This window comes from Bos javanicus, chromosome 25 (assembly GCF_032452875.1).
Source record: "Bos javanicus breed banteng chromosome 25, ARS-OSU_banteng_1.0, whole genome shotgun sequence".
Taxonomy (NCBI): Eukaryota; Metazoa; Chordata; class Mammalia; order Artiodactyla; family Bovidae; genus Bos; species Bos javanicus.
Window position 1 is genome coordinate 20,073,428 of NC_083892.1, and position 24,709 is coordinate 20,098,136.

Sequence of the window (24,709 nt, forward strand, 5' to 3'; positions counted from 1 at the left end):
AGTTCAGATAAGAATCCGTTACATTTACTAATATAAAAAAAATTTATTGAATACATTTACTAATTTCATTTTTTTAGAGGTACTCATTGCTTAATAACCACAAGGAACATCCACTGAATACACGGGGGGAAACTTGCACCTTTCTTACACTCCGCAAAATATTAAGAAGCATAAACACAATCTAAGCCCATGAAAACATGTGATTATACTCTTTTTAGATCATTATCTCTTCAACAAGATGACAATGAGCAACAATGGCAGCACATTATGTGTTTCTCTACAGATCCAGCTCTCTCTATATAGGTTCTCTTCCTAATTGAAAAGAGAATATGAAAATGCCGTAAATTGCAGCTGATAAGAACAATTACAACAAAGAGCGCCCTGCCTAGAGTTCTAGATAGGAAAGTGATCCAGTCAAGATTTGGGACCTATGCACAGAGCTGTGACCCAAGCCAGACACCTGATTCCTGGTCAGGGGAACACTGAGCAAAGCCCAGCACAGAAGGTGTCATTTATGTGTCCTTTGAATATCACTGCATTTCAAGGTCAGAAAGAATACTGGCTCTTAGCTGGCTTTTTGTGTTATCTATGCCTCTTCCCCTCTCTGTGATGGATGACTGAGGTTTTAATATACAGCCAGTGACATTCTAGTCGATGTAGGAAAGGGGCAGTCCCTGAGGGCAATCTGAACTTCTGCTTAGTATATTTACTCTTGCTGTTTTCCTTCCTCCTCACTTGTAATTCAGGAGGCTCTCTGAGAAGGGAGAGACAGCAAGGCTTCTTAGATGGATCGAAGGACTGTGAGCTGGGATACCAGGTTCTATGAAAAGGTCTGGTATTGAATTTGTTCTGCTACCTTTAGGCAAATCATTTGATCATGCTGTGCTTTGGTTTCATCCTGTGCTTGCTAAGTGTAAACAACATGTAGTTGAATATTCTGTGATTATTATAGAGTATTTAAATGTGAGACTGATTTATTTTTTCCAGGCCACCTGCTCAGGTCTGAAGTGAAAATCTGCTTCTTTGAGATGCTGGGCTTCGTGGCAGTCAACTGATCCTAAACCCTTCAGACAACAGCAGCCATCTAGTTGCTGCTTCTCAGTTCATCAGGCTTACTCTATAGTTGAGGGGCTTATTTTGTGGTCTCCTTTGTTTGCAGAAATGAAATATGTCATTCTATACATTCATGCTGCTTTTACAGCCCCCTGCCCAACCCGTCTCACCTCCTCTAAAAAGATGAAGGCTTTCTTTGGCACAGAGTTGCTGTACCTGTGACACTGATCCTAAGAGGCAGTGGAGAGAGATGACATCGAAAACTGAATTATCTGAGCTTGCTACTATAGTTCCCTTTTGATGATTTGGGTCAGGACCACTAGAGGTTTGAACTAGATTTAAAGGTGCAGGCTCTTTGGGATTTTGGCAGGAAGCAGTTAGGGAGTATGCTGGAAAGAGAACACAAAGTACTCTCCTCCTCTCTGCCTTTTTGGTTTGTTTGTTTGTTATAGCCTGTGTTACATTAGGCAACAAGATGTTCCTGTTAGTGAAAGGTGCCAAGCTGAGGTTCTTAGAAGCTAATAAAAATGTTTGTGGATAAGGAAGGGTTTTGTTCCTCATCAGTGATCACCATGACACTTTTAAATAACCATCTCTGAAGTGCACAAATGGAGTTAACAGAAAGGCTTCTTTTGTTTCGAATTAAAATAAAATGTATTACATGATGTCTAGTGCATTTAAATTAGAAGCATTTTCTAAACAAACCTAGCAAGGTGTTAAAGGGATAGGCCCCATGAAATGTTTGACTCCTTACTTGTAGCTTTGGTGGCAGCAGGAAGAGCTTCAGACACAGGAACACAGTGTAACCTTTCAGTTTTGAAACGTTGCTAGATCTTCCTGTGCTATAAATGATCAAAGACACATCTGGGTAAATATTGCTTGCAAATCTTAGTTGGCTTGACGAGTACTGGATCCAACTTCCGTTTGTTAATTCAAGGAAACGAGCACGCAGGGACTCGAATTTGGGGTTTTCATTCTTGGACAGGGTCATCAATACACCAGAACATAACTTGCAGGTGCCCCAACTGCAGAAGCTTCCAACAGAGGCAGAGTTTTCGCCGATGCCTCTTAGAAACAGGTAGCCAGCAACCTGCCAGGCTTGAGGAACTGGGTGAGAGGTGGGGAGGAGTTGGCGGTAACATTTTGCACTTAGATTTACGTCTACTGTGCAGCTCTTGCGAAGCAGGGTGTAGGTCCTTGGGGTGGAGGTCTGGCTGGTTGGCTGTAAATGTGAATAGGAAGCCATGTAGCTTGGCAATTATGTTAAAACTGGCAATCTCTGTCTCTGGCAAGGACTTCGCTGTATGAATGTACGAAGGGGATGAGGGTCACCCCGGGGTCAATCTGCACAACCTGGAGAAAAGTCCCGCCCAGGGGTGGATGAGGGGCCCAGAGGCAAAGACTAAGGCGACGAGAGACCAGAAGAACTGCAGACACCACCTTGGAGGGACGGGGAGGCTTCAGTTACCGCCTTCGGAACGATCACCCCTGGCCTAGAAGTATTAATATTAAAATCATTTAGGCCATTGTAAGGAGCCGCAACCAGACGGGAGGCGGGGACGCGCGCCAGGCGGATGCGCGCTCCCTTTGTCCCACCTCCCGGCCGGCTGGCTCTTTAGGCCGAGGGAACGCGCTTTGGAGAGAACGCGCCGCAGGCGTTGCGTTTGTGCTCCGGGTGGAAACTGCCTTCCGCGGCGGCGGCGTTCCGGGGGCGGAGAGGACCGGGTAGGCGGGAAGGTTGAGCGCCGCCCGCTCCTCCCCACCCCCTGCCTCGGCCCTGAAGGGGCTGGATGGGCGGCGAGTCGGGCGCGATGGCTCGAGCCTGGGCGGCGGCGGCGGCAGCGGCTGGAGGCGGCGGCGCGTCCTCCTCCTCGCCCCGGCGGTGATCGGAGCGAGCGGCCGCAGGCCCCCGATGAGACTGCTCGCGGGCTGGCTGTGCCTGAGCCTGGCGTCCGTGTGGCTGGCGCGGAGGATGTGGACCCTGCGGAGCCCGCTCACCCGCTCCCTGTACGTGAACATGACGAGCGGCCCGGGCGGGCCGGCGGCGGCCGCGGGCGGCAGGAAGGAGAACCACCAGGTATGGAGCCGAACCCGAACCGGGCCCGGCGGGGCGGGGGCGGGGCGGCCAGCCTTCCCGCGCTCGGCCCGGCTATTGTGCGGGGCGTTGCGGCGTGAGGCACCCCCGGGCCTCGCCCCGCCGCCCCGGCCCCTCGCAAAGTTTCCCCCCCACCGTCTTCTGGGCCGGGCGCCCGGTCCGCGCCCCGCGGCTCCTTTTGTTCGGCGGATCGCGAGGAGGACGACCTCCGGTTTCCCTCCCGGGCCCCGGCGCGAGCGCCCGGGAGCCCCGCATTGTTCCCGGGTCCCGGCCGGTGATTGCAGACGCTCGGCCACTTCGGCGTCCGCTCCTGGCGGCCGGGCGGAGGAACTTTCGGGCCGGCGCGTGGCGACCCATCTGGGGACCCATCTGGCACCGAGGCCTGAGAACTGAATGACCCGACCAAACCCATTATCCCCGACAGCTTCCATCAGCCCCGAGTATCACGCCGAAAAGCCGGTCCCTCTTTTTGTCTGGTGAATCTCTGAACGTACAAAGGTTCCATAAAGAAATTTAGCCTTGCAGCGTGAGCCATTTAACTCTCTGGGCTCGTTTGGGTGACATTTTCCCTAAGCACTTAAAAATGTGTTTGATAAGTCGTCACTCCTCTCCTGTCGAACCTTCTTCCCCTCCTACCTAAGAGAGAGATTATCTCCTTCAAACTTTGATTTTGGTATCTGACCGGAGAGATGTGGTAACAAGAAAGGTGATGCAAGCTTTCACTGGAAGGGTTATTAGAACTGGGCAGGAGCGAAATCTTTAAAAGAGTTGTAGTTGTGCACCGTGAACGATGGCGATGTGGCTGGCTGGATAGTCTTTTTCATTATCTTAGTTTTGTGCCCCTTGTGCATTTGCAGAATTAAGAGTGAGGTCTTTCGTGTTTGATTATAATGTAGTTTGCGGTTAACATGACATTGAGAAGAAAGCCTCTTGGCTTTTGAACTCTGCCGGAGTGTTGGTTTATAATAGCTAGCAGTTATAGTACATTTTGCTTTCCCAGAGAGCGGTAGCTAATTACTCCCCATCTTGTGTCATCATTTTCATAGATTACTTTTCCTACGATGCCAAGTGTTTACCCTGAAGTTGATTTCATGTGTTCTAATGAAACTGAAGAATTATCTAAGGAGATAAAACAATCCATTCAGAGAAATAGTGTTTAGTTTTTATTTAGAAAATATTTGTAGTGGGCTTTTTCTATTTTTAAAGGAAATTATAAATGTCTATAGAATTTTTTTGTAATCCCACAGCTATTGTACTAATACTTTGTTAATCACTCCAATGATATTGTTCAGTTCAGTTCAGTCGCTGAGTCGTGTCCGACTCTTTGCGACCCCATGAATCGCAGCACGCCAGGCCTCCCTGTCCACCAACTCCCGGAGTTCACTAAGACTCACGTCCATCGAGTCAATGATGCCATCCAGCCGTCTCATCCTCTGTCGTCCCCTTCTCTTCCTGCCCCCAATCCCTCCCAGCATCAGAGTCTTTTCCAATGAGTCAACTCTTCGCATGAGGTGGCCAAAGTACTGGAGTTTCAGCTTTAGCATCATTCCTTTCAAAGAAATATTGTTAGGAGTGTACATAAACTTACTAGGTGACCTTAACCTGTAAAACCACATTCTCTGCAATGGATTAGTCATTTTTAGAGTTGTACTGTAGTGATAATGTTTGGTTACTAAGATATATATATCTCGAAGTAACATGGATAATGATGTAAAACAGTGAGTAGAAATGTCATCTTTAACAGCTGGTAGAAATAAAGTTCTGGGTAGGATAAAAAGGCTTATTTCCATTGACATGGAATTATAGTAGAGTCTCTTGACTATAGATATTTATTATAACACTTGAGATTACTGATACTTCAGTATACTTGATGTTTTCAGTGCTCATAAAAGAAATGGACATATTATAAAAACTGAAAAACTGTTTAAGTCACTTGATTTTTATGGGGCCTAGGTAGAATTATAGCTGCAGACAGCCTCAGACGATGGCCTAACAAGACATCTCAGAATGTCTTCCAGTTGTATACTTTTTAAAAGTTGGATCTGTCAGGTTCTAAGGAAAATTAATACTGGTTTCCAGTACCTCCTTTGCTTCATTATGTTTCTAAGATACTCAAGTATGTGTAATAAGTGTGTGTTTTAACCAGTTGAACATAACAATTTGGGCAGCTAGTTTCTCCAAATGAAGACTGATCTGGTGCTTTTTGAATATTGAGTAGAAGGGGGAAGATTGGCTCTTTTCCTTAGAACAGTCACTCAAGACATTATTTTGAGTTGATGCATTCACATTATGAAAATATTGTCCATGAATAAAAGATTAAAGTGAACAAAAGAGATGTTTATGGAAACCACAGTGAAATAAATGAAATAGGAGACTGTTCTCTCTGCCCTGGCTGAGTTGATGATTTGTTATCTGCTTTGTGTTCCAGGATCCTTATAAACTTTGTTGCTTGTGAAGTAACTTAACTCTAAATGCTTTCCCTCCCTTCAAGTTAATAGTTTATACCAGGTCTTCTGGTGTTCATTTGGGTATGTGGGTTCCATAGCCAGCCATCTGGATCTTTTGCAGTTGCATGGAAGTAGGGTTATGGATTTGATTGAACTATACTTACAAGTTTTCCTTATGTTTGATTAAGAAATTATGGTGGTGGATTCTGTGTTTAAAAGAGAGATCTTAGGCAATGTTTGTTCATTAAAAATAGCTATTTACTTCTGAATCCTGGAGAGGCAAGGCTCCTTTGGGCTAAAGCAGCTCTAAACCATAGTCACAGCACCATTTTAATACCTTGGTTTGGTGTGCTTGGTGTGCTAGTTTCACAGCTGGGATTTGTGTTTCATTTGGGGCAAGTGAGAAGGAAGGGAAGGGGTTTCTCAGCACAGATCGATATGGCTTGCCGGCCAAACAGGCACCACTGACTTTTTTGTACAGACTGTAAAGTGAGGGGAAAAAAAATTTTTTTAAGAAGTTTGCTTCAGAGAAAATTTCCAGTTTTCTTAATCAGCATCACATTCTTAATCACAGATTGAAAGCTGGGTACTTTGACTTACTGGGAAGAAAGTGAGGCAGGTTGGAGAAGGAAATGGCAACCCACTCCAGTGTTCTTGCCTGGAGAATCTCAGGGACGGGGAAGCCTGGTGGGCTGCCGGCAATGGGGTCGCACAGAGTCAGACATGACTGAAGCGACTTAGCAGTAGCAGCAGTGAGAAACTAGATATGTGACTTTTCAACATTGGCTGACCCAGAACTTAAAAAGAAAGTAATAACGACAGTAACTTTGAATCTAGTTTTTTTGAGGCATTGCACCTGCTAGTTAAGGCAACTGTTAAAGAGCTATTGAAACTTGAAAGAACTCTTAGGCCACACTAACTAGGTTCTTGATAATAAGAGTCATTCAGCAGCTTCTCAATTGATGGAGTGACAAAAGAATTGTTATAGAACTCCCTGGAACCAGGCCAGGACTGTTTCTCCAGTTGATACACTGCCAGGTTTTTTAAGAGCACAGATAACATTATCTGGAATTAATAAGGTAACTTGGGGAGGGAGATGGGAGGGAGTTTCAAAAGGGAGGGGATATATGTATACCTATGGCTGATTCTTGTTGAGGTTTGACAGAAAACAGCAAAATTGTGTAAAGCAATTATCCTTCAATAAAAAGTAATAAATATATAAGGTAACTTAAAATTGCAAATATGTGTATATCTGAATTTTTCTTTTTGCCTTCTTATGTAAACTCAGAAATGTGCTCTGCCATAAGCAATGATGGATTTAAGATAGAATTGAAACAATTTGGATTTTCTTTCAGATGAAAAAATAGTACATGGACATCACAGCCAGAGGTCAAAGGTTGTGCTAAATACAGGTTCCATCTCCTGCTTCTCACTACCCAGCTGGCTTGTGGAGGGGGACCAAAGTTAGGCATGAGTTAACAGTGCCCAGAGGGGTCAGCCAGCTAGCCAGACAGATGCTGATAGATAGGTTTGTGTCCTCTGAAGTGCCTTGGAAAGTCTGGAGGCTTTTTCAGTGGAATACCAAAGAGATTTTGAAAAGAGTTTCTTTCCTTCCTAATAACCTGTGTTGAAACCCTAAACAAGTGTTAGCTTCAGTTTTAGAGAACAAGGAAGGTCCCTTCTTCGGGGTGTACCAGAGGCCTTTATGTTCCCCTGTGAAGGTGCCCTTGGGACCCTGATACTTCCTGTAAAAGACTGTTTCAGATCCTCTGAAGCTTTGTTAAAGTCTTGGGATTATAAACTACTAACAGCTAGTAAGTATTTGAAATGAAGATTGCCAATAATTTGTTTATTAAATCAAAATTGAAGTGATTTAATCTAATCTTTCCCTGCATGGAAGTGAGGGTGTCTTGTTACTCTGCACTTTCAAGTCTCCTATAAAGAGGTTGTTGGTTTAGGTTTGTATCATTTGTAGGAAAAGAATGAATGATTTGAATATTTACACCTGTGCTGTGCATATCTACAAGGTGTGTGTGTGTTAGTTGCTCAGTTGTGTTTGACTCTTTGCCACCCCATGGATTATAGCCCGCCAGGCTCCTCTGTCCATGTAGTTCTTCAGGCAAGAATATTGGAGTGGGTTGCCGTTCCCTTCTCCTAGGGATCTTCCCGACGTAGGGATCAAATCCGGCTCTCTTGCATTGCAGGCGGTTACTTTACTGTCTGAGCTACTAGGGAAGCCCTTGTACAAGGTATCAGTGAATCTGATACACAAGGCAGTCTGATACACAAGTGATTAAATGTCTGGACTGATATGATTGCATTGTAGAGCTTAGAATGTGGTTTTTGAATCCTTAGCTGTCAAGGTCAGTGTATTCAGGTTGGTCTTACCACTCACTGCAGTAGCTAAGATTCTCCTGTACTCCGTTAGTGGAGCCTTTCTGGTTGCCTTTAGTGGTATTGAATACCTCAGGTCTTTGGTTACTCACTTCTTTTGAGAATGGCAGAGTGCCCAGACGTACAGTGTGGTTTGGGGATTCCCTTGAACCTCAGTTCTCGACTGGCTTTTGTGAACCTTGAACAGGAAGGGAAAGAAAATCAAGTTATTGTGCTTCTATTAAGTGTCAGGCACTGTGTATATATATTATCCTCTCTAATCCTTATAACAACTCTTGGAGGTAGGTGGTACATCCCCATTTTACAAACAGAGGCTAAGAGCAATGAAACTTGCTTAAGAGCACAGTTAATAGATAGCAGAGTTGGAATTTTGAATCCTGCTCTGTCTGGTTTCAAGGCCCAGGCTTTCCCCACTGTTTCACGGTGTCCCTCTTACGAAGCCTTGTTGCCTGAGGGGCTGTGAAAGTAGGTTGCCTTCTCAATAGCAAGCTGTACCCACTCTAGTGGAGCTCTGTATAGACACTGAGATTATGTAACAATCCAAGTTGTTTTTGCTGTTTGTGAGCAGATAAAGATGAAAACAAGTGCTTGAAGTTCTGGCCTTTATCCAGTTTGTGCATGCTTTGGTCACGTTTAACAATGCGGGGGGAGAGGTCTTACCTGTGGTGTCTTTCTTGTGACACCAACCAATACTCTGACACCAGCTAGGTGTTCTGTGATTCACTTCTATTTGACACTACCCAGAGTTAACAGCCCAGAGATATAAGGGCTCCCTCCTGCAAGACTGTCCTCACGTGTGTCTCACATGCCAGCTACAGATTGAGGGTCTATAGCCTACCCATGCTTCTGTCTGATTTGGTTACAAATTCTGGGGTTTCCACAACCCCCCGTCAAATTAGATAACGATTTACAGAGCTTAGGAAAACACTTGGTTTCTGTTTACAGTTTGTTATAGAGGATACAACTTGGGAACAGCCAAATGGAACAGAGGCATAGGGCAAGGGACTGGCGGGGGAAGGTAGAGGGTGTCACAGAGCTCCTAAGCCCTGTCCAGGTAAGCCATCCTCCCAGCATGTCCGTGTGTTCAGCTACCTGGGAGCACCCAGAACCCTGTCTTTTAGGGGTTTATGGAGGTTTCGTTACCAAGGTGTGATTGATGAAATCTTTGACCAGTGTTGGTTAAACTCAATCTCTAGCTTCTGTCTCCTCCCTGGATATTAGAGGTGGGACTGAAAGTTCCATCTTGCCCTCCTGGTCATCACATGACCATACACTCACTCTGGAGTTTCCTCAAGGTTTTAGGTGCTCTGTGCTGGGAACTTGGGATAAAAACCAAATGTTTATTTATTATTGAACCACATTACCCAAGAAACTTGCAAAGAGTCGGACACGACTGAGCGACTGACAAATGTATATACAAACATGTATACGATTCAGTTCAGTTCAGTTGCTCAGTCATGTCCAACTCTTTGCAACCCCATGAACCGGAGCACGCCAGGCCTCCCTGTCCATCACCAACTCCCAAAGTCCACCCAAACCCATGTCCATTGAGCCGGTGATGCCATCCAGCCAATCTCATCCTCTGTCGTCCCCTTCTTCTCCTGCCCTGAATCTTTCCCAGCATCAGGGTCTTTTCCAATGAGTCAGCTCTTCGCATCAGGTGACCAAAGTATTGGAGTTTCAGCTACAACATCGGTCCTTCCAATGAAAACCCAGGACTCATCTCCTTTAGGATGGATTGGTTGGATCTCCTTGCAGTTCAAGGGACTCTCAAGAGTCTTCTCCAACACCACAATTTAAAAGCGTCAATCATCCACGCTCAGCTGACATTACCTAAAATCATAAAGTTCATTTTCTAAAATAATTTTCTAATTTTAATTTTCCTAATGGGCTCAAGTCTTTTGTATTTTGGAAGAAAAGATTATTATATGCCATGTATCTGACTAGTTGAGGAACTCCAAGTAAGTTCAGAAAAACTTTTAACTCTATCCCTCAGTCTGATAAGCAAATATAATTTTATAGGAACATTGCATTTCTACTTTAAAGGAATTGGGTAAGCCCATGTAGGGGTTCTTAAGCCATGGTGATTTTGCACCCTCAGAGAAACTTGACAATGTCTGGGACATTTTAGTTTGTCATGACTGGGGGCTGGGGAAGTGTTGCTGGCATCTGATGGGCACTGGCTTGGGATGCTGTTAAACATCCCACAGCCCAGATCAAGGATTATCCGGCTCCAAATGTCAATGGTGCTGAGGTTGAAAAACGCTGGCTTAGTGTAATTCTGTTACTATCTAGATCAGATTATCTTTAGACCCATTTATCCAGTCTTAATTGGGCAGAATAGTCCTGCTTTCTTTTCTAGAATTGAATCTCACAGACAGGCACACTGGAAAGAACAAAGCAAAGAGAAGCTTCTTTGAAAAAAAACTTCTGAAAAACCACATGCCCCTGAACAGGAGTTTGAATCAGTTGGGAGTGCTCAGCAGCCCATTCATTTGGCACTGTAAGGTGGGAAATGAAACATGCAGTGCTTTGCCAGGTGCCTGGGATAAGGTAGACGTTCTGTGTCTTCCTTCACTGCTTGCTGTACTAATGTAGTTCTGTGGTGGGTGGGTAGCTTAACCACTATTTGCAGAATTGGGTTTAAGCAAGGCCTTACAAAAACCTTAAAGTTTTAGAAACTGACAAAACCCAGTGACAGCCGTCTCCATGGTTATCCTTGTGTTCTCTTCAGGATTTTACTAGAAACACTAACTTCTATCTGTTAGACTGCCTGTGATTTTTTAACAATTATTGTTAAATAGATGAACATTTTGTTGTTCATCTGTAACTGTACCAGGCACTGAAGTCAGTCATTGTCCCTGACCTTTTATGGAGCTTTGTGTCTGCCTGGGAAGACAGACCCTGAACATGCAATTTATAAACAGGTATTCCAGGTGTGCTATTTCAAATCCTGAAAGATGATGCTGTGAAAGTGCTGTACTCCGTATGCCAGCAAATTTGGAAGACTCAGCAGTGGCCACAGGACTAGAAAAGGTCAGTTTTCATTTCAATCCCAAAGAAAGGCAATGCCAAAGAATGCTCAAACTACCGCACAATTGCACTCACCTCTCACACTAGTAAAGTAATGCTCAAAATTCTCCAAGCCAGGCTTTAACAGTATATGAACCGTGAACTTCCAGATGTTGAAGCTGGATTTAGAAAAGGCAGAGGAACCAGAGAACAAATTGCCAACATCTGCTGGATCATGGAAAAAGCAAGAGAGTTCCAGAAAAACATCTACTTCTGCTTTATTCACTGTACCAAAGCCTTTGACTGTGTGGATCACAACAAACTGGAAAATTCTGAAAGAGATGGGAATACCAGACCACCTGACCTGCCTTTTGAGAAATCTGTGTGCAGGTCAGGAAGCAACAGTTAGAACTGGACATGGAACAACAGACTGGTTCCAAATCGGGAAAGGAGTACGCCAAGGCTATATATTGTCACCCTGCTTATTTAACTTATATGCAGAGTGCATCCTGAGAAATGCTGGGCTGGATGAAGCACAATCTGGAATCAAGATTGCCGGAAGAAATATCAATAACCTCAGATACGCAGATGACACCACCCTTATGGCAGAAAGCAAAGAGGAACTAAAGAGCCTCTTGATGAAAGTGAAAGAGGACAGGGAAAAAGTTGGCTTAAAACTCAACATTCAGAAAACTAAGATAGCATCTGGTGGCATCACTTCATGACAAATAGATGGGGAAACAGTGGAAACAATGACAGACTGTATTTTTCTGGGCTCCAAAATCACTGCAGATGGTGACTGCAGCTATGAAATTAAAAGATGCTTACTCCTTGTAAGAAAAGTTATGACCAACTTAGACAACATATTAAAAAGCAGAGACATTACTTTGCCAACAAAGGTCCGTCTAGTCAAGGCTATGGTTTTTCCAGTAGTCATGTATGGATGTGAGAGTTGGACTGTGAAGAAAGCTGAGCACCAAAGAATTGATGCTTTTGAACTGTGGTGTTGGAGAAGACTCTTGAGAGTCCCTTGGACTGCAGGGAGATCCAACCAGTCCATCCTGAAGGAGATCAGCCCTGAATATTCATTGGAAGGGCTGATGCTGAAGCTGAAACTCTAATACTTTGGCCACGTGATGCAAAGAACTGACTCATTTGAAAAGACCCTGATGCTGGGAAAGATTGAAGGCGGGAGGAGAAGGGGACGACAGAGGATGAGATGGTTGGATGGCATCACCAACTCAATGAACATGAGTTTGAGTAAACTCTGAAAGTTGGTGATGGACAGGGAGTTCTGGTGTGCTTCAGTCCATGGGGTTGCAAAGAGTCAGACACGACTGAGTGACTGAACTGAACTGAACTGATTCAGATCAGTGGTTATAAATGTTACTGAGGAGACATGAGACGTGAGAGAGTATTAGAACAGGGGATCCATCTTAGTCTGAAAGTTCAAGGGACATATTTAGGCTTAGGTCACTTGGGGTAGTGGGAAATGTAGGAGACAGCAAATACCAGGTGAAACAGCTTTGGGAAATGAGCCTTCCAGAAAACGAAAGAAGGGTGCAGTGTTGTGACACAGGGAGTGGCTGGGTGTTATGGGCTGATAGGGAGTGTCATGAGGTGAGGCTGTGGATACAGAATGGACAAATCTTGTAGGGCCTTGTAAGCCATATTAAGTATTTTGAATATTATTTTAACATAACTTCTGTGAAGCAGGGTTGTGACATCATAAGATTTGCATTTAAAAATTTGCAGTTTCAGAGAAATGCTTAGTTCCTTAAATTTTCAAACCATTTTTAATTTCTGGAAGCCACCTACACTTTAATGTTTGTGTATTTTTTTTTAAGTTTTATCAAGATATAATTCATGACTGTAAAATTCATCTTTTGAAGTAAACAGTGGTGATAGTAGACTTCACAAAGTTGTACAGCCATCACCACTCTCTTAATTTTAGAACATTTTCATCACTTGATAAAGAAATCCCATATACATTAGCATGAAGACACTCCCCATTATCTCCTCTCCCCAAACCCTTGGCAACCACGATCTACTTTCTGTCTCTGAATCTGCCCATTCTGGACAATTTGTGTAAATGAAATCATGTAATCTGTGGCCTTTTGTGACTGGCTTATTTCACTTAGCATAATATTCATAGTTCACATCTCAGGAATCAGTGCCTCATTCCTTCCTATGTTTGATTGATATTCTGTTGTATGGATCAATTACATCTTGTTTATCCATTCATCAGCTGATGGACATTGGGATTGTTCCACTTTTTGGTAATTATGAATAATGCTGCCGTGGAACTGACATTTGTTCCATACAAATTGTCAGGAGGAACATGTGTTTCAGCCTTCGTCTTTAAAGAGAAGGGCATTACTCCTTTTTATTCTGTAGCATATTCTGATCAGGAAGCATTTTCTTTTCTGAAAGATTTGTCTGGCAGTAAAGGTTCAACCACATGTGTTAATATTGATGAGAGAAATGCTGTTAAAAACTTGAGGCTTTTTTGGGGGGGTCGGCATTTGTAAGCATTATTTGCAGTTAATGGTGCCCGTTCTTGCTTAGTTCTGGAAGTCAGAGTCCGTTATTGTTCTGGTTGTCCATTTACAAGTGGGTGCCAAGGAATTCTTAGCTACTCTGTTCCACGTGAATGACTTCTTGTCCACAGTAATAGAATGTACCTGATTGCCTATTACCCAGGTGATGGCTTTCATCTTGATTAGTCATTTCAGAGAATTAAGAGAAAATAAAAGTTAGAATGGCTTCAGTATTACAGAGTTTAGAATGTGAACCAGGAGGTCAGGAGTATAATAAAAAATGGTTTATGACCTGCACTGGGGCATAACTTCAGGCACAATGAGTATTAAGAATTAGTTAATGGTTAAGCAGGAACATTTTCAGACCAAGATAAAAAGTGTAGGCAGTGAATGTAAGAAGCTTCATAGCTTGTCATATAGTGGGAAACATAAAGAGTATCAAGTTCAAGCAGTTTTGGTAAAAGTGTTTAATGGTGAATTAACACAAAACCATTAGCTGTTTGAAAGATTTGGTTTATCAAGTCAGGGCACAGAGTTTGTAAAAGATATTAGTTAATCTCTGAAACTTTAATGTGCTTGTTTGGTTATATCAGCGTCAGTGTTGGCAGTGTTACCCAAGATTTCTTTAAATATTTAGCAAGCTTAGGATGACTGTTAAATTGGTCGATCGGTTATGTAAGCAGTACGGGACACCTACTGCTGATGAGTGGTCATACTTGTCAGGGTAAGCAGGTTACTTTTGTCTCTTCATTGGGGGAAATTGTTTCTTAGTTGATAAGAGATTAATAGTAACTGATCTACTCAGCAGTTTCATCATATACTTAATGGACTGACTTTTATTTATCAGGCCATGTTAGAGGACCCTTATCTCATTGCTATTATTATATGAGTCTCATGTGTCTGGCCCTGTATTGAGGATAAGCCTGCATTAACTTGTTTAATCCTCAGAGTAACCTACCAGGATAGACAGAAACCAGTGATGAATTTACAGAGTCTCAGAAATTTAAGTGATTGTGTGAGCTCGCGCACAGGAATGGCTGAGCCGGGACTTGATGGTGGGCTCACTCTGAAGCTGTGTCCCACAGGCTGCTTCCCCTCTTGGTGTACTAACTCTAAGTGAAGATGGGAAACCTTTATTACACAAGATCACACTTCAGCCACAACTGAGGTCCTTGAATTTTGTTCTAAAATGTATGTTCTGGGTAGAGCCTGTTCCCGGTAATCTGCTTCTTAGCGTGTTATTACTTTGTCTTCTTATTGTTTGCGTATGACCTTAAGATCTTAATCTTTCTCAAGCACATTTGGCTCCTGTCTGTTAAACAGTGTTAAATGATTTGGTAAAGCACACCAGTATTTCTACAGGTCTCTTTATAGCCCACAACGAAAAGGGTAGCTAAATCAGGTCACTGGATTTTTTTTTTTTTAATTATTTCATTTATTTGGCTGCACCAGGTCATAGTTGCAGCACTCGGCATCTTGAATCTTCATAGCATCACGGGAACTCTCAGATGCAGCATGTGGGATCTAGTTGCCTGACCAGGGATCGAACCAGGACCCCCTGCGTTGGGAACATGGAGTCTTAGCCACTGGACTACAGGGAAGTCCCTGGTCACTGGAATATTAAATCCTGCTACTTATTGATTTGTTTGGTGGCTTCGAGTTAAATCACTGCATTGAGTGTTTTTAGATAGAAAACAAGGTTAATGTTGGTAGTTACTGCCTTCTTGCCTTGAATCTCCATGAAGGAGAGGCCAACAGAGCTTTCTTAATCTCGGGGTACAGTGGGCCATAGTGCTAGAAGTTTGGGGCCGGGAGTCAGTGTACTTGCCTGGCTCTGTCACCTCCCAAGCTGCATGACTCACAAGCCTCTTCACCCTTCCTCCACTCTCTTACCTGCCCCTGAAAGTAATGAGTTAAACCAGAAACTAGGTAGGAGGAAGTATTTTATACCTTATAGGTCGTATAAGAGATGATTACTCTTAAAGTGCCATGAGATTTATGGTATTTGGAAATCTTAGATTCAATTTAGTCTTCTGTTTTTCGTTTTCGGATTTTTTAGATGATGCTTCAGTTCTGTGTTTTCATTTTTCTCATTCTTCTTTCTTTTTAGTGGTATGTGTGCAACAGAGAGAAATTATGCGAGTCACTCCAGGCTGTCTTTGTTCAGAGTTACCTTGATCAAGGAACACAGATCTTCTTAAACAACAGCATTGAGAAATCGGGCTGGCTATTTATCCAATTATATCACTCTTTCGTGTCATCTGTTTTTAGCCTGTTTATGTCTAGAACATCTATCAATGGGTAAGTGAATCTTGGATAATTTTTTCTTTATCCTTAGGTCTAGGAGAAAGAAAAGTTACCTCGTTGAGGTGTTGACCGTCTCCACAGCTACAACACTTGTAGTCAAAATCCTTGGCCCAGCCTTGGCAGGTTGCTTTTAAAATTCCGTATAACTTGATAAACAGCCTCATTGTTCTGTATTTCTGTGGTGGGAGTTACAGTGCTTCCTAATTTTGATGTTCACAGAAATCATCTGGGCATCTGGTTAAAGTACAGAGTCTGAGTCAGTAGGTCTGTAGTGTGGTCCCAATTTTTAACCCATTCCCAGGTAATGCCTATCCTGCTGCTGATCTATTAGAGAGGAACAGGATACTTGGAACCAAGCTATAGGCAAAGTGTGCTTTGCCATAAGCACACTTCCCAGAAGCAGGTGTTCTGGGGAAGGATCTGATCTACTTCAGCCCAGCAGTAAATGGTGGCTTGCTCGAATGATGGATTCTCCCTCTGTTCTTATGTAATGTCTAGACTCACCAGGATTTTGTAAACTTACAAAATTCTCTGTCCCTCGAGTGGTTCTCTCAACTAAATCTATGGACAACACTGTAGGAGTATTTTTATCCTTTGTCAGCCAACTTTTCAAACCCCAAAGCCTAAGAATCCAGAGCTCTAAAGAGAGAAGTGGCAGGGCTCAGTGCTTGAAAAGCCTGTGGGACCACTTACAGCTGCTGGCTGGGCCCACTTTTTCTTCTCTTCAGGTTTGGAGCCAGCTCCTACTGAATGTCTTGTCTGGATCCCAGTCTGTCGTCTGGTCCTTAAATATGTTTTCAGGCACCACGAGCCATTTCTCAAGATTTCTTCCTTGACTTTCTTCATTGTTTATATGAAGTTGCCTTAAATTGGCTTCAGCAAACAGTTGTTATTTTTGTGTTGGTGGTTGAGTTTATACAACTTGGTCTGCCATTTTGTTTCTAAAATTCACTGCATTGAATTTCTGTTCTGTGCCTTTTTTGTTGGGGGAGAGGACCAGGCTTGTCACCACAGCAGTGATTTTTAGCCTTTTTGGGATTCTGTACCTCTTTGAAAGTAATGTGAGGTAGAAATTCTCTGTTCAAATAGTCCTTACATTCAACACTTTGCTTATAATTTGGGGAGATTTCAAGCTCTAACCCTTCCTCCTGCCTCTACCCTATTGGCCCTGGTTAAGATTCTGTGCTCAGGGATTTCACATTTTGGTCAGAGGGCCAATACTAAGTCCCCTTTGGCTTCCCTTATCTATAGCGCTTCTGCTTTTTTTTTTTTTTAATAACCCCCGTCCTCACCCCTTCCATCCACCCTCAGTGCCCCCTCCCGCAATAAAACAAAAACATCTCCTGCCCTGCACCCTGTTCTCAGCTGAAAGCTTAATTTTGAGCCCATTGGTACTTTCTCTCCATGGCGGTGGTAGCTTATTACCATGAGTGGCTATCTCTTACAGAAATAATTGGTATGGTAACCTTCTTGAATTAAAAAGTAAGATACATATTGGACTTCCTTTATGTGGGAAAGGGGAAAACCAAGAAAGGAGAGACTTGATAGCTGTGTTCTTTTATAAAGATATTTGTAAGGAGGTGTACCTCCTCTGTGGGCTTCCTTGAGGGCTCAGTGGTGAAGAATCCACCTGCAATACAGGAGACACAGGAGACATGGTATTTGATAGCTGGGTCAGGAAGATCCCCTGAGGTAGGAGATGGCAACCCACTCCAGTATTCCTACCTGGGAAATCCATGGACAAAGGAGCCTGGTTGGCTACAATCCATGGGATCACAAGAGTCAGACATAACTGAGCATGTGGACTGGGATGGGGTGGGGGTATGAGTTGGGAGAGAGGCATACTTCCTCTGTAGATTCCAAATCTAGAGAGAGCTTAGGCCAGAGAATGTAGAATGGTTATCACACACACACACACACACACACACACACACACACACACACACGCATATGTGGATATCACTAACTTTGGGACTTAAGGACAAATTAGAGAGCCATACCTTTCCATGGTAGGTGTTTGCCGGAAACCTTGTATTGAGCAAAGTCATTGTCTTGGTATTTTAAGTGGGATAATTCTTCAGTGTCTGGAACTGCCCCGCACATTTCAGGAAGTCTGACTTTTCTGACCTTGCCCACTAAATCACAGCGGCACCCTCAAGTCACTGTGACCACCCAAAACTCTTCCCACCTAGTGCTCCCTAGAGGGCAAAGGTCATTTGGGCTCGATGAATTTAGAATTTTTTGTTGTGAGATTTTATTTAAATCTTTTGATGTAGCCTCTGTTGCTCATGATCTTTGGGTATAGCACAATGCTTCTTTCTCTGGTGCCCTTTTGACATGAACTTTGACCTCAGGTGACCTCTAGCTCTAGAATTTTATGATTATCATATCATGGGTCCTTAGATTCCAAAAGATATGGCTAGGGAAGTGTGTTATTTTATAATTGGGAAAGCTTAAGCCATGTAACTATTTTGCAATTTACTTTTGGTGCTATGGCAGGTGGGCACCAACATTTGAAACATGCATCCCCCAAGCTCCCCCAAGCTTGTAACCTCTCTTACCTCTTCTTGTTCTGATTGTGGTTCCTCCCTGAAGTTTTATGTAGCTATTTCAGAAAGTTCAGTTCCGTTTTCATCCTGTTTTCCCATTAGAAGATAGGAGCAATTGAGAGTTGAAGACAAAGTTTAGGGGATGAAGTTTTCTCTGGGAGGTGGTTGTATTGGTGAATATCTCTGAGGGTTTCCCTCTCCCATTTTTTTAACATTTCTGTGGGACAGAAGATTTACTGCAAACACATTGTTAGGTTTGGTTGACCTTTCCTAAGGGAAAGGAGAGGAGGAACTCGCTCCATAATTTTAATTTTTTTCTGAAACCAGTCTTACCAGGAACACCCAGTTGCACACATCCTTCCAGTCACTGCATAACAAGCTTATTGTACCTTATGATTGTTTCCACAAAGCAGCAGAACAGTACAGATTTCCCTGCCACCTCCTAGACCAGTGGTTTTCAGACTTGTCCTGGGCCTGAAGAGGAGGCGCCTTAGGAGCTTCTTCAGGCTGCAGAGGAAGGGTAGAAGTGCTGGCAGCAGCACCGGTGCCCTCCACTCTCCTGTTACAGTTTACCTTGTCTGAGTAACATCTGCTTTGTTTAAAGAAATGATCCTGTTGTTTACGGGAAGTTTGGATCCCTGCCCTAGACAGACTGGGATTGCAGAGCTAGAAAACAAGTTCTGAGTAGGGACACATTTTATTTCCCGAGACGATGCTTCCTTGAGACTTGGTGTGATCTGTAGCTGCTTTTCTTAGAGCACTCTTTGATTTCTATTTTAACTCCTCTATTTTCAAAGACATTACAAAGTTTTAGAGGTTTTTTAGGATTTTTAGAATTAACAGGACCTAGCCAATTGTATAACATACAAACTGACCCCCAAGTATGAATCTACTTTTAAATGCAAATTAACTGATATCACAAGGACCACTCTTCCTCTTTTCTCCAGTGTCTCTTAAAAATCTATTATCTAGACCTATTTTTGATACTCATTGTTCAGTTTCATATTGTAAATGGCTCCCCCCCCACCATTTGCTTTTTCTGCTCAGTGTTATTGGCTAGTGTTGTAGTCTGATTCTGTTGGCCTGACATTTTTTTAAACTGATATACATGTTTTCTATTACTCCTTCCTATTTTGACTTTAATTTTTCACAGTCATCTTTTATTTTCTTATATTTTTCTTCCTGCCTTCGCACCTTTTATTCCTCTCCCTGTCCCCACTCTTTTGGGTGTACTGTTTGCAGCCTCAGAGACAGATGATGATATTTGGAGGTGTTTTCTTATTTTGTTACCTTTGCTTTTTAACCATGAATCATATAGACGATGTCTATTTTAATCATATACTCTTATAAGCATTTTGTAAATTCAGAAGGCTCTTGGTGCCATGTCACTGTTCTGTATGGATGTTGGGTGGGAGGGCTTGTTTCGTACACAGTCATCCATTTTTGTCCTTTTTCTCTTTTCCAGGTTGCTAGGAAGAGGCTCAATGTTTGTGTTTTCACCAGATCAGTTTCAGAGACTGCTTAAAATTAATCCAGACTGGAAAACCCATAGACTTCTTGATTTAGGTGCTGGCGATGGAGAAGTCACAAAAATCATGAGCCCTCACTTTGAAGAAATTTATGCCACTGAGCTGTCTGAAACTATGATATGGCAGCTGCAGAAGAAGAAATACAGGTATAGTTTTTAGACATGTTTTAGAGTATATTTCTTGGTTTTAGATGTGTTTCTTCTTAGTATTATTTTATTTAAATGATACAAATCAGAAACAATTTTCATGAGGAGGAATTTTAAAAAAATCTTTCCATGTTACAGCTGACCCTTAAACAGCACAGGGGTTAATTCACGTATTATAGTCAGCCCTCTGTATCTGCAGTTCCTGCACGTCCGTGGATTCAGCCAGCACCAGACCATGTAGTATTGTAGTATTTACCTTTGAAAAATATGGGTCATGTGTAAATGGATCCAGGCAGTTCAAAACCACATTGTTCAAGGGTCAACTTACAATTAAGTGGAAATTGAGAGAGAAATCATCTTTCCGTGGCAGTGTTTTTCTGAACTTGAGATTTTGGCGCTGTAGGGAAGAAAAGGGCTTCCCTGGTGGCTCAGATGGTAAAGAATCTGCCTGCAATGCAGGAGACCCAGGTTCAGTGCCTGGGTGGGGAAGATCCCCTGGAGAAGGCAACAGCTACTCCCTCCAGTATCTTGCCTGGAGAACTCCATGGACAGCAAGGCCTGGCGGGCTACAGTCCACGGGGTCGCCAAGAGCTGGACGTGACTCAGTGACTAACACAGAACACACAGGGAGGAAAAGGCAGGTGAGAGGCAGTTGGGAAAAGAGAGATCAAATGTAGGGACTTGTTCCCTAATTTGAACCTGACATTCTCAAATCTTGTTTTTTGTTTATTTATTTTTTTAATTAAAAAAACTTCAAAAAATTTGTGGTAAAAATATGTAACAAAAAATTTACCACTTTAGCAATTTTCAAGTGTACAGTAGTATTAAGTATATTTGCATTGCAGTATAACCACTATCACCATTCATCTGTAGAGCCTTTTTATCTTTCCCAACTAAAACTTTATACTCATTAAACTGATTCCCCAGTCTTTTGTCCCCCTGGCCCCTAGAAGACACCATTGTACTTTCTGTCTCTATGAATTTGACTGCTCTAGAAACCTTGAAGAATTGTACAATATTTGTCCTTTTGTGACTGGCTTATTTCAGTGAGCATAATGTCTTAAAGTTCATCCATGTGGTAGCATGTGTCAAAATCTCCTTTCTTTTTAAGCCCAAGTAATATTCCATTGTATGTATATACCAGATTTTGTTTATCCATTCATTTGTCAATAGACACTTGGGTTGCTTCTACCTTTAGCTATTGTGAATAATGCTGCTCTGAACATGGGTGTACAGACAGCTGTTAGAGTCACCGCTTTCCCTTCTTTGGGGTGCATACCCGGAAGTGGAGTTGCTTGATCATATGGTAAGTTGGTGGTTAATTTTTTGATGACTTGCCATACCTTTCCACAGCAGCTGCACCATTTTACATCCCACTTGCAGTGTACAAGGTTCTAGTTTCTCAACATCTTTGCCATACTTGTTGTTTTCTGATCTTTTTTTTTTAATAATATTCTTCCAAATGGACATGAAGTGAGAAATCTTGGTTTTCAGACCATCTGCTGCTTGAGAGACTTAGGAAGAAAGTCATTCTTTATTCAGTATGGATTCTGTTGAGTGGAAGAAGAAGGTGCCGAGTATAGAATGTGAGAGGTAGAGGTATATAACCTGCCGCCTTTGATATTTTGGAAGCCGGCCTTAGACCTAGAAAGTTCAATTATACACTCCTCACTTTCCTACCATCTAAGTTTATAAGTAAGAGATTAATTTAGGAACAGACTAACCCTAGAGACAGAACATATTAGCATAGCTCTTGGAGCAGGATTAGTTTTAAACTTTGGAAAAAACATAGATTTTTTTTAGCCTGAGGAAGAGAATACCAATAGGAAGGAGGGGGAAGGGTTACTGTAAGTGGGGTTTTGCGTGCTAAGTTGCTTCAGTGGTGTCCAACTCTTTGCAATCGTATGAACGTCAGGCTCCTCTGTCCATGGGAATGCTCCTGGCAAGAATATTGGAGTCGTTTGCCATTTCCTCCTTCAGGGAATCTTCTTGGCCCAGGGATTATATCATGTCTCCTGCACTGGCAGGCAGGTTCCTTACCAAATGGAAGGAGGAAGAGGGTATAGTCTGTGGTGTAATCAAGCACAACAGAGCCTGAGAAGTTGAGTTAAAGTTAAGGGAGATTGACCTTCCTAAGAGCTTGAGCATTCAAGTCCTTGTCACTGTCAGTGTTTAAGTGGCTCTTAGGGACGTTATAGCAGGCTTATCTGTGTGAGGTTGATTTGTAAGATCCAGTAGTCTGCTCAGATTAGATCCTTGTGGGTCTGTGTGGTGGCACTTGAAATACATTCCTTCAATTAGAAATTAATTCACCATGTCAAGGCTTTGACCTTTGTTATAATGGTGACTTAAATCATGCTTAATTCCTAATTTGACTCTCTTCCATGTTTTGAAGTGAATATGGGGAGGAAGATATTAGAAATATGTCTTCAAGTGATTTTTCTCCCACCTACCCTGAGCCATGTCTTTGCTTGCTTGCCTGCCATTTAAACCCTTCTAGAGACTTAAGTGGCCAAATGGAATTTTAAGTGAGACTTCAGATGTTCACATTAAGTGATTCAGTACATGTAGAGTTTACATGTTATGTTACCTGATAAACTTGTACACCATGTAAAAAATACTTAATTTAGGAGAATTCCCTGGCAGTCCAGTGGTTAGGACTCAACATATTTTTTCACTGCTGTGATCCAGGTTCAACCCCTGATCAGGGATCTAAGATACCACAAGCTGCATGGAGCAGCCAAAAACAAAACGAAACAACAAAAGCTGACCTTGTTCCCCTAATACACATGCCAAAATCTTTTTGCAGTTTGACCTAGATAGGGAATTCATACTGGTTGACACTCCCTCCATGATGTTGTTACTATGAAATAAAAGCATATTCACAAAAGTGGCAACTTTTGGTGCAGTTTGAGGTTTATAAGACAAGTGGTAGGGTTCACCTAATCCATGATGGCCGGGCAGACTTTTAGCTTACTTCCGTGGTTTCTTTCTTTCTTTCTTTTTTTGGAGGTAGCTGTTTTTTGTTTCTCTTCAGTATATGGGCCCACAAAAACCTGGCTTTCTAATAAAGGTTCTGGATTTCATTTTTGAAATAAATCAATAAAACAGAAAATGGCCAGATTTCCCCTCTGCATTGACTATTGTTTATGCCAGAAAGCCTGATCGTAAAATTTAAGGATGTGGTTTTGATTTTTAAAACAAAAATAAAACTTTTCTTTACATTGTTGGTGTTTTGGTTTTTTATTTAGGATTTATCACAATACTGATTGCTTTGTTACTTCTCCAAGGAAGGTGTACTTTAAATCCTCCTGGAAGGCAAACTGTTATGTAACTCATTTTCTTGAAAATAATAACCCCGTGAACAGATACCTTGCTTCTTGGGTTAGAAATGCTGTTTTGTAAGAGCCATAGATATTTAGGAATGGATTATACAATTACTTTTTTTAAGTTTAATTTTTTAAAAAAATTTATGTTTGCCTTCGCTGAGTCTTTATTGCTTTACGCAGACTTTCTCTGGTTGCAGTGAGCAGGGGCTCCTCTTCGTTGCAGTGTGTGGGCTTCTCATTGTGGTGGCTTCTTTTGTTGGGGAGCACAGGCTCTAGGTGAGCAGGCTTCAGTAGTTAGGGTACACAGACTCAGTAATGGCAGCTTGTGGGCTCTAGAGTGCACACCCCATGGGCTCCAGGAGTTGTGCACGGGCTTAGTTGCCCTACAGTATGTGGAATCTTCCAGGAGCAGGGATAGAACCTGTGTCCCTGCATTGACAGGCGGATTCTTATCCACTGCATCGCCAGGGAAGTCCTCTACAGTTATCAGGTTGGTATAAAAGTAATTGCGGTTTTGGACTGTGGATTTTAAATCATTATAACTGAGCTCAAACACATCTTTATTAATCAAAAAGGAACCATTGCAATCAACACATTTTTGCCAATGAAAAAATAAGTTTATTCCTGTAGCATAAAATATCTGTGCTTCAGGATTTGATAAACTTTTGAAAAGCATTTTCTGCCTCCTGGTTGTGGAAGCCTTTTCCCTGCAAAAAGTTGTCGAGATGCTGAAAGGAGCAGTTGTTGGTTGACAAGAGGTCAGGTGAATATGGCAGATGAGGCACAACTTTGTAGCCCAGTTCTTTCAACTTTCCACGTGTTGGTTGTGTGACACACAGGTGGGTGTTGGTGTGGAGAAGAGTTGGGCCCATTCTGTTGCCAGTGCCGGCTGCGGGGTTGCAGTTTTCAGTGCATCTCATTGATTTGCTGAGCATACTTCTCAGATGTAATGGTTTTGCTGGGATTCAGAAAACTATAGTGGATCAGACTGGCAGCAGACCACCAGTGACCATGACCTGTTTTTTGGTGCAAGTTTGGCTTTGGGAAGTGCTTTGGGGCTTCTTCTCAGTCCAGCCACTGATCTGGTCACAGCTGGTTGTCATGTAAAATCCACTCTTCGTCAAACATCACAGTCTGAGAAATGGTTCATTGTTCTTGCGTACAATAAGAGAAGACACTTCAAAAGGACGATTTTTTAAAATTTTCGGTCGGCTCGTGAGGCATCCCCTTATCGAGCTTTTTCACCTTTCCAATTTGCTTCAAATGGTGAATGACTAGAATAGTCTGTGTCGAGTTCTTCGGCAACTT

General features: G+C 42.6%; 1 protein-coding gene across 3 annotated transcripts in view; it reads left to right on the plus strand.

Moving 5' to 3' along the window:
- Positions 1–735: 735 nt before the first annotated feature.
- Positions 736–24,709, plus strand: part of METTL9 (methyltransferase 9, His-X-His N1(pi)-histidine) — a 50,047-nt gene continuing 26,073 nt past the window's right edge. For 2 of the 3 annotated variants that reach the window (XM_061401403.1, XM_061401404.1), the window contains exons 1-3: positions 2,545–3,130; positions 15,652–15,842; positions 19,863–20,072. In XM_061401403.1, the coding sequence (XP_061257387.1) occupies positions 2,966–3,130; positions 15,652–15,842; positions 19,863–20,072 (566 nt within the window). In that variant the 5' untranslated portion in view covers positions 2,545–2,965. Of the gene's footprint in view, positions 831–2,544; positions 3,131–15,651; positions 15,843–19,862; positions 20,073–24,709 lie in introns of those variants that run through there. The other variant, XM_061401405.1, reaches the window with a different exon arrangement.